We start from the raw sequence: 11,084 nt of genomic DNA on the forward strand, positions 1-11,084 counted from the left end.
TTAATTTTTGTCTTCAGGAAATATATATATTTCCTGATATATATATATATAAATTATATAGTAGTTCTATCTGACTACCTGACGAAATGGGTTGCAGCAGAAGGTAATCCTGAAAAAAGTGCGGTATCAGTAATGAGCGTTCTTATCAAATTTGTCTGCACCCATGGCGTACCAAATATACTTATTACCGACCAAGGCAGATAGTTTTGTAACGAAATAAATGATTGCTTCTGTGAACGAATGGGAATAGAGCACAGAGTTGCAACAGCTTACCACCCACAAACTGGTGGTCAAAGAGAGAAGTTCAACAGAACTCTTTGCACTATGCTATCCAACGTTGTTAACTCAAAAAGTAATGACTTGGATGAACACATTCCAATGGTACTTTTTGCATACAGAACAGCTAAACATGCGTCCACGCAAATGGATTCGTTTTCTTTAGTTTATGGAAGACAGGCAAGATTGCCTGTAGAACTTGATCTTCCTGTCACTGATAGTTCTACTACGCAGGTAGAAGACGAAGACCTTGCATTCAAACGACGTGCTGAAGCGTTTCTGACTGTAAGAGAGGCAAGAAAAAGGGCCAAAAGAAGAATATATGAAGCACAGAAAAAACAAAAGAAGTACCATGACAAGAGTGTTTCTAACGAAAGATTTAAGAAAGGAGAAACTGTTCTTCTTCACAATAAAAGAAAAATCAGCAGAAAAGGTGGAAAACTGGAAAAGAAGTGGCTAGGACCATACCAGATAACTAATGTGAAAGTACAGAAAAACGGCGTATGTGTTTACGCCTTAAAAGGCTTGAAAGGAGCAGTCAACGGAGGCAGATTGAAAAAATATAGATCCCCTGATTCAAAAAGTAAGGAAGAGGAGTCTTCAAGTGACACTGATGACACCATCCTTTATTAACTCAAGACCACTTTAAAGAAGATGAACAACCATACCAAGATTTTTCTAATAATGTATCTGACAAGGAGAAAAACCAAGCAATGCAAGACAGCTTCAATGTTTGGACAGATGATGGAGAATTCTCAAGGAGCTTTAAAGATGAGATAGATGAGGTAAATGGTGAAGAGGACACAGTAACATACACAATACAAGAACGTAATTATTCAAAAAGAAAAATATTTGTGTGTGTAGATAGCAAATGGCAGATGAAACATGCAAAACATTTCGGTGTTAATGTGAAGAACTTGCATGGAAAATCTAGAATACATGAAATGGCCATTGACGCAAAACCGTTGAAAGTGATTCCCATGAGAGGAGATGGTAATTGTTTATTTCGAGCTCTAAGTTACAGTCTCTTTGGCTCACAAACATATCATGTAATAATACGAGACTACTAATGGAATATATGAAATCTCGTAACGCAGAGTTTTCCATCGCTGAGAGGAGAAGTATAAACCAGTATATTGAACAGTCAGAAATGGGAAAAGTTGGCACTTGGGGAACAGAAGTAGAAATATTTGCCTTCGCGACAATGATGGACACTTGTGTATATGTATATTGCCAAAGGGCACTAGCCAAAACTTGCCAAAAATGGGATGGTCTTGCTATTCTCCTATTGAAAAAGCACCTAACATGGAGTGTAATGTTTATCTACAGAACGTTCATGCTCATTTTGAACCGGTGTTTGGAGTGGAATGTAGAGAGGATGATGCAATTTTCTGTAAACAACCCTATTTTGCCATCAGAAACTACCTGCCCGAATAATATCATAAATATTTCACCCAAGACCTGTTGGATGCATCTCTTGTAGATAACCATAGAGATGAAACAATTTTGCAAAACACAGGATCTTACAAAACCATATTCGTCAAACCTTATACAAGCAAAGCATATGACATCCCCGAAATGAGTGCTATTGCTTCGGAGATTGATGCAAATTTTTTCAACGTCTTGTGTGACCATGGCGATTTTGAATTTAAAACCGTTTCTAGTTCGAAGTATACATGTAATTGAGAAGTAAATATTAAAAATGATGCCTCAATAGATCGATTTATTTCATGTGAAGTATTTTACCAATTTCAATATTTTTTTTTATTTTAAAATGTTTATTTGTATTTTTATTGTTTTATCTCAACAAAATTTTTAGACGTTCGAAGACTGCGAAAACAAAAAAGATTTTTTTAAGTACTTTAGATCTATGAAAAGTTATTAAGTATATTTCTTTTACCATAGTCTATTAGTTTAATATTGGATCCATATATTTACACCAAGAAATTGTTGGGCCAAAAAAGGCTTTGAAATGTGTAGGTACGTATACATGTAAATCAAAGCTTAGTATTTTATGCGGCTTCGGTAAGAACTCTGATGTATACAAGATTTATTATGCTAGTTGATTAGAATATTAGTACCGAATAGATATAGGAAAACCCTAAATCTAGTTATTTTGTATAAATTTGCTGTCCTGTTGCCATATATTTATATAGTGCATAATTGCAACTATGCCATAACGGTGGCAAAGTTTTGTGCAACCACATCTGTTAATAATGTCTAGTCAACTCTTTTTGCTGACTTGATGTCATTGTTGACGTGCTAAAAAAATCTACATCTACATGGAAACCTGTCTGAACTACGTTTTTGCCATCAAGTTGACAAAATATCTTTACTACAAGTCTACAATAGGATTTGGCACATTATCTTCAGACAAATCGCCATCAATTCTAACAAGTCATCATAATTACTGTAGTGGACATAATATTTGACACGTCGAGATCAGAAACTGTTAATTCGTCATTTGCTGGCAAGTCCACATAGCATCTTATTAAGTAGAAGAAATTAAATGTTAACTGATGTCGACTAGTCAGAAGAGAACTGGTCATTAATAATTTGGTCAGATAAATATGTTGAATTGTCGAAATTTGTCGATTTGCCAGAAAATTATTTTGACCCGTATTTGTTGGACAGGTATATCAATTTGTCAGATATTATGAAGACAAGTTTATATAAGTTTAGGGACTACCATTTTATTCCAAGGCGGGGAAGAGAGGGGCGGGTGTTTTTTTTTTTAAATAAATATTCCGATCTAGTGCGCTACAGCATATTCTATAGGTGTTGTAAATCAGATGTGGATTCTAAAAAAAATCTCTAAAGAAGTTTTAGAAAATTTGAAATCGACAATTTTTTCAAAAGTCAGTAAAATCAAAACGTACGACCTTTGTACTCTTTACACGCATTCCTTACAACAAATTTAAAACTCTACATTTTATCATGGACATCTGCTTCCTAAATAAAAATGGAAGTCGGAAATTTTCGTATCTTGTAAAAGATCATCAACAAAATCACGTTTTAAAAAATCACCCTGATTCTACCTTAAAGTATCCTGAAGTTGATGTTAAAAGGAAGCTGAAGTTCCTACTTGACACCGTTTTTGTAATCTTCGGAGACCGGGTGTTCCAACAAAATTTTGGAATTTCGATGGACACTAATTGTACTCCTTTATTAGCCGGCCTGATTTTAAATTTCTATGAGGAAGGATTTATCTAAAAAAAAATTTACATGAGAAGAAGAAAACACTTGCTTTGGCCTTCAACTCGTCATTTTGATACACCGATGACGTATGATCAAGTAACAATAGTTACTTTAGCTCATATGTCAACTCGATATATCCCATTGAATTTGAAATTAAAGACATCACTGAATGTGCCACAACTGTTTTTTGAAGTTTTACTGACTATGGACGATGAAGGCCAACTGACAACTATATTGTATAAGAAAAGAAATGATTTCATCTTTTCTAAAGTGAACTCTCCTTATTTGCAAAGTGATATTCCGCTATCAACTGCATATGGTATGGCATGTAAAGCGTTGCATTATTATACTTTTTTGTTATTCCTATTCAAAATTTTGTTTTTCTTATTCTAAAAGATATCATTCCTATTCGACTCCTTTTCGACAAAATGTGATTCCTATTCGATAAGTTGTTATTCTTAATATGCGAAAAAAGTTTATTCTATTCGATAATTCATCATTCCTATTCGATAAGTTGTTATTGCTATTCCATAATTAAATGATTTATATTCGATAAACATGTTATTCCTATTAAAAAACATATAATTCCTATTCGATAATCTTGTCCTATTCGATAAATTGATTATTCTTATGCGATTTTTTTTCTTATTCTTATTCAATATTTGCATTCTGGGTAATATGAATTGTTCCATTGTAACGACTCTGCTCATTGAATAATGAAAACGAAAGAAGTTTTGCTTCATATGTCTACAACTGTCAAAGGATTCCAGCCAAGAATTGGTTTCTGATTTCTTAAATTCAGTTAAAGATGTGTCTACATTTGGTTTAATTAATTTCCATGGCGGTATTTTAGAGAAAATTGTAGGTTTTATAATGTCCAAAGGTATGTCGGAATCCCTGATATGTTTTCTAGATCTAAGACCAATAGGTTTTATACACGTTTTACTTTAATCATATAAATTTTCATACTGCGGATGAAAAGCACATATATAAGCAGGATTATTAACATTTGCTTTTAATTTGAGTATATACTGTAAGGTGAGTTTAATTCTTCTTAATTAAGTCCAGCGGTGGTTCATTTGCTTCGACATATAGACTATTTACAGAAGTTCGAAAAGCTCCTCACAGTCGAAGGCCTTGATGATGGACTGCGTCAAGAGCTTTCATGTATGATGTTCTTGCCAAGCCATATACAATGCAACCATAGTCTAATGTAGATCTAACTAGTTCTAATTGTAACGGAGACCGTTGCAGATGTTCGCCAAATCCCCCCCCCCCCACTCCCTCTTGGGACCCATTACCTATATGCTTCAGCAAATTAGGCAAATGAAACCTTTGTATTATAGACTTTAACAACTTATTTACAAAAGAATTTGGAAGAAATAACAATGCAAATACAGCACAGTGAACATAAGCAAATCAGATTTAAGTAACGTGCAGGCACATGATTTCGAAAATTACCATTTACATGTATAAAATCTGATAGAATTCCATAATAAAAAGCTCCTTGTTAAATTTCAAAGAATTTCACTGAAAAAAATTGAAAGTAACAGTAACATGAATATTAAGCAATCAGAAATCAGCGCGCGTGCATGCATGTCCTCATATTCACTTCTGATTATTGAATGATGTAGCCAGTAGGAATATGTATTATTTATATATACTCTGAATTTCATCTTCATTCGTTAACAATTATGAACATTATACTAACAACCTTAGCCAGTCAGATTTCAGCACGCGTGCTTGTGCGTATTTTCTAGATTTCTCGCATATATATTCTTATAGTGCCTTATAGAATATGCCAAAGTCTTAAATTTCAAAAAATTATATTGAAAAGAAAGAGAGATACAACCTATAAAGTATTAGTCAATCAGATTTCAGCACACTTGCATGCATGTATTTGCATTCAATTTTGATAGTAGCATAATGTAGGAACCCATTATACTTATTTATATTCTAAATTTCATTCTGTTTTGTTAAAAACTAAAGTTATTGCCATTTTAAGTTTCAGCCAATCAAATCGCAGAGCACGTCTTTTCAAGATTTTCTGCATATAACATATTAGGGAGCCTTGTAATGTATATCTATTTTTTTTTTTTTACATTTCAAAGGATTTAAAAAACAAGGAAGATATTGAGATTTTTGTTTCAGACAATCAGAGCGAAGCGCATGTGCGTGAGTTCATGCTAATTTGACCGTGTCATCTTGTCTACACTACTTATATATCTTTATGTTTTGAGTTTTAGAGCATTTCATCAAGAAATATATATATTAAGTATATCAGTCATTTTACTACGCACTTGCATGTATGTGCGCGCAAAATGACCTTCGTTCCGCACATCTATACAACATGCCTATTAAACCTAAAAAGGTTTCATCTCAACCGGATGAGTACTTTCCAAGAACACTCGCGACAAAAAACACCTCTGCAAATGTGTTCGGAACCTTTTATTTTTCGGTGTTCTGCAAATTATAAAACCCGAGAAGTTCAGAGTAGCTCTGACAGTAGCTCTGGCGAGATTAAATTATTCACGGAAATTTGGCTAGGAAGTGACTAGCACGTGGAGACATGGTAGACAGAAAAAGTTATGTTGCGTTTAAGTATTCACCACTGTATAATATCCATAGAAATGTACTTCAATCTCTCTTGAATTCATTCAAACTTCAATAAGTATTCCTAATGAAATTATTTTCTGCAGTTATGTATTAAAATTTCTTTTTGGACAAACATAGTTGCATTGGAACTGGGAATATATTTTTTGGCGTCAGATTAGAAAATGAGGTATCAACATGGCTTAAACTGAAAAATCAGCTGAATGAGTTGAATTGCAGCGTGGGTTACCACGGATACTACAGGAATTTTACGCTTGGAAAAAAAACAATTCTACAGGCGATTGGAAAGGCACAAAAAACTTTTTTCCATGCATTTCGTAGATGAAAAGTAATCTGTCCATTTTTATTCTATTATTTCCATGCTCACAATTACAAACAATTTATTTGTCAAATAAACTTGGAATTCTAGCTTTCTCAAAAGTCAAACTGTAAGACGATTTAATTGCGTCTGTGTGCCTTTGTTGTACTATCGGTGAATACAATTGTCAGGTGGGTTCCCTGGCCAAAAACACATGTGAACATGGATATTGTAATGTAAAAAAGAAACTTTATAAATTAGTTCATTAAATTCATTAACCTTGAAGTGCTGGTGTTCTGAACCTGGCACAGACTACATTTTATTATATATACATTTTCTAGTTAACAACGTAATAAATTGCAAACGCCCGTGACATCTTTCATATATAGTTTCTAATCATTGTGTTTTTCATAAAAAGTTTTTTTTTCGAATTGGTTTTTGCAGTCCATTTAATATCGATCGTAGATTGACCCAAACCACGTGTTCGAAGTAAAATGTAAACATGTAGTTGTCCAGTAAACGTTGCTATTCATTCAACGATTGGTCAATTGTTCGTGGTAAGATCCTCTGTGCGCATTAATAACAATAGCCATATAAGGTAAACAAAGGTTTGTCATTGTGAAACAGCTGTAGAAGATATACACTTTTTTCTACCAGCGTATTGGGCGATTTTGGAAAAACTGTCAATACTGAGCTCCAGTTTTTGCCCTAAATTATCACAAAAGCGAACATTAATTAGACTGTGATTTTTAACACCCCATCCCAGCCTTTTCTGTTTAAAATTATGAAAATCTTTCAGAAAGGTCTGGAAACACATTTTCGTTGGACATGTTTTTAAAGAAACAGACTATAGCAATTTCCTGTTTACTGCTAATTTTATTTATAAAACCGGTTCTACCCTATAACCTTTGAATGGGCCAACCCACACCACGTGTCTTGAATTTAAATCACAATAAAATTAGTAGGGGTGAAAAAGAACCGAAGAAATTTTGAAAAAAGAAAGTAAAAACAATATGTTCCCAGACTTCGTTTGGGGAACATAACTAAATGGCGATATATTTTTAAAAGAGTATTTTTATCTGCCCCCCATTTGTATTTGCAATTATTACTTTCAATACATCTAATGCCTTTATACATTTTTCTTTCAGCATTTTAATATGAGAGATATCGTCATGTACTGACCATTTAAAATCCAAGAGTGAAGAAGGATCTACTAAAGTGATATCTATAGAAGAATATGAACCATTACCCGGATGTAGGTAAGTGTTTGAGCCATCATTAAGTATACGAAGACTATGATGTGATACTGCTTCAATTTTTCCCCTTTATCAGTTATTTTGTCACTACTCCATAGCGCATTATGGGCATTAAAGTCACCCACAATCAGAAATGGAGTAGGAATTTGTTGGATTAATTCAGTAAGTTCTAAATATTGTAATTGATAGTTCGGGGGTACATATACGGAACAAAGTGTAATTGTTTTATTGAGAGAAAGGCGAACAGCTACTGCCTGCAGTTTGGTTTTTTAAAAGTTGGCTATGAATGAAAGTATTATTGACTGCTATAGAAGTACCACCAGATGCTCTTTCAGTCAGAGCATAATGGTTATACATACTATAGTTTTTAATGTTAATCTTATCTGTTTCTTTTAAATGTGTTTCTTGTCAGCATAAAGCTAACGGGCAATGACCCTGAATTAGCAGAGATAATTCGTTAAAGTTGACTCTAAAACCTCGGCAACTCCATTGTATAAATGTAGGATGATTCATTTTTATTTGCTATGGGTAATGGGGATATCCTCTCCCTTTTTTATTTGGTGACGTACCTTGGACTCGCGAGGAAGAATGGCACGGTGTAACGTCCATTTCCTCGAAGATCCCAAATTTATTATGGAGAACGACTGGATCATGTGCCCCTTTAGGCATTTGATCGCTCGAATGCTTTGTGCATTTTTACTGGGAAATTTGTTTTGTCTCCCAGACGATTTCGATGAACCCGCAGCTGCGGGCTTTGATGTAGCTACAGCTACAGATTTTGGCGCAGGCACAGCTGCAGGTGTAGAAGCAGGTGTTGATGTAGATTTAGATTTGTCATTAGATGACAAAGGAACCTTAGATGTTGTGGTCTGTTGAGAAATATCATTCTCACAGATCTGAGTAGACATATCCTTGTTTGAGGATGCTGAATATGATGGCAGATTAGGTTTCGGTACACTATACATTGAGACAAATTTTTTCGCTTCTGGATATGGAATTCTTTTTTTTTGGCTTTAACTTTTTTAATTTCTTTTTCTTTATGCCATACTGGGCATTGTTTTGAGGATGCCATGTGATCTCCCTTGCAGTTCTTGCATTTGGGGTCTTTTTGACAGCCTTTGCCATCATGCCCCTCCCCACCACACCTGAAGCATGTATCAGCGACTTTGCAGTTTGATTTTTCATGTCCAAATCTCTGACACTTAAAAATCGCAGTGGATTTAGGACAAACATTTCAATTTTCATTATGTACAGGCCGACTTAAATGTTTGTTAGAAGTGTAGGTTCACAAAAAGTTAACAGGTAAGTGTTCTTCGGTTCGATGTTGTCATTGCGCTTTTTCATGAAACGTTTAACAGAGATCACGCCATGAGATTCCAATGCACATTGAATTTCCTGTCGTCAAGGTCATGATCTCTGTCTAACAGAATAACTTTACTTTGGTTGAGCCCAGAGTGTATTTTACCGATTACAGCGATGCTTGAGAATGCAGTGCCAACAATTAAGGATGTAGACTGTTGTTTCTTAGTGACTTCAATTAGAAGAGCTCCAAATTTTAACTTTTTAACAGATTTTAGAGTTTCAATTACTAGTACTCCCTGTATTCCTTTCTGTATGGGAAAAGGCGACACCTCTGTCAGGGCCTTTGTTTGATTTTCTGATAACTTTGCTTCAAGTGTGATGAAGCGGGGCAAGTGTTCCACAACTGAAGTAATCTGCTCAACATTCATAGAAGATTCTAAACCTGATGGGTAACAACGTTTTTTTTTTTGTAGTAGCCATGGTTCAATGAATAAAATTCAGAATCCTTGCTCCCCGCCAGCCACGGAGCGCCAACAAGCGCGATGTCAAGTCAAAACGGATATCTAGTTAGGAATGACACCAAGAGGATACAAAGAAACTATACTCAGACATAACATATATCTGATTGACCCTAAGCCCCAGCTTGATATATATATATATATATACAAAGCACTAAAAATGACCAACGACACGAACAATAATAATTGTCAAATTTTCGGGACAACCTGTCCCTTCCTCAGGACAAAGAAAAAAGTTAAGAAGTCATAAAAACAAAGGAAATAGAGAAGCAAAAACAACTAGCACTACTACTAAACTACCAAACACTAAATATTTACAAGGTTACATGTTTAATTTGGAGTTTATAAACAGTTGTGAACAAAGAAATCCGGAGCGCTATGAATTGCGTCCGGTCTATCGGGTGTACTCGGTGAAGTGTGATTTACATAATTGAACGAATTAATTATCGCTAATTAATTACGGCCAACAGTAAATCGTACATTGTCTTATTCTCTCAAAATAGCGTAACTCTGCATGATAAAAAGAAATTAAAGAAAGATAATATGGAAGGACAATTTTGAAATATGAATTTATTATAAATTTGGAAATCGGAAAAAAGAAATAAACAAAAATGTGAGCTGTAAATATTTGGGTAGGTTGTTCCAGGGTTATTAATACGAATTAACGGTAAAGTTTACGCTATATAGAGAGAATGAACTTGTTTGTTACAATTCGGGATTGGGTCTAGTTCACGTTCATCCTGGTGAAGTCATTAAGTTTGTTAATACCATTAGGGCGGAATGACTTCAGCCTGTGCATCCAGAACTTTTCCTTGCCTTTTCTCTGCGCGTCTGTCCATCTTGGATTATGGTCAATAACCACTACTGTCATGTCCTCCCATTTGTGACCTTCAAGGTTGAAATGTTCCCCAACGGGTTCATTGAGTTTTTTGGTCCTAATGGTAGAACGGTGATTATTGACTCTCCTGCGGAGATCTCCTGTTTCACCAACATACTGTTTGGAGCAAACTTTGCAGCTGATGAGATAAATGCAGTTGTCTGTTTGACAGGACAAATTCCCTAGTATTTTGTAGCTGCGGCCTGTAACGGGGCTGTTAAAACTGTCTGTGTCAGAGCTGTACTTACAGAGAAGACATCTTCTGTCAGAGCAAGTTTTAAAGCCCCCGTTAGGTAAAGGATTGTCCAATCTGGTTCTTACTACCATGTCCTTCAGGTTCCTCGGGCGTCTGTATGCAGCCAATGGGGGCTCCTTAAAGACCTCTGCCATTCGTTTATTTGAGTGGAGAATTGGCAGATTCTTTTGAAGGATACCGCTGAGGTTCTTAAGGACGGGATGGTATGTAGTAACCAGAGGGACCCTGCCGCTATTGTCTTTTTCCTTGTAGCGTAATAGGTTTTGCCTTTCATGTCCCGCCATCTCATCAATAGCAGTTTGTACGGTGCGGGCATTGTAGCCTCTCTTGCATAAGTGGGACTTAAGGAGACCGCTTTGTTCTTGATATAAGGCAGGGGATGAACAGATGCGCCGAATTCTGGTGGCTAGACCCTTAGGCACACCCTTAAATGTGTGCGGGGGATGACAGCTAGTTGGCATAAGATACAGATGGGAATCTGTGGGTTTCG

At 35.4% G+C, this 11,084-nt stretch overlaps 1 protein-coding gene across 1 annotated transcript; it reads left to right on the top strand.

Moving 5' to 3' along the window:
* The first annotated feature begins 240 nt into the window (after positions 1-240).
* On the top strand, positions 241-909 carry LOC133196119 (uncharacterized). Its single transcript, XM_061332056.1, has one exon. It carries the CDS (start codon positions 241-243, stop codon positions 907-909), a length of 669 nt encoding a protein of 222 aa, XP_061188040.1.
* The last annotated feature ends 10,175 nt before the right edge of the window (positions 910-11,084 follow it).

This window comes from Saccostrea echinata, unplaced genomic scaffold (genome assembly GCF_033153115.1).
Source record: "Saccostrea echinata isolate AGI-Se365-2 ecotype Australia unplaced genomic scaffold, CSIRO_AGI_Sech_v1 ptg000030l, whole genome shotgun sequence".
NCBI lineage: Eukaryota > Metazoa > Mollusca > Bivalvia > Ostreida > Ostreidae > Saccostrea > Saccostrea echinata.

What these genes read in the sequence shown, in the direction of transcription:
- LOC133196119 (XM_061332056.1), top strand. Translation starts at nt 241, where the DNA reads ATGGGAATAGAGCACAGAGTTGCAACAGCTTACCACCCACAAACTGGT.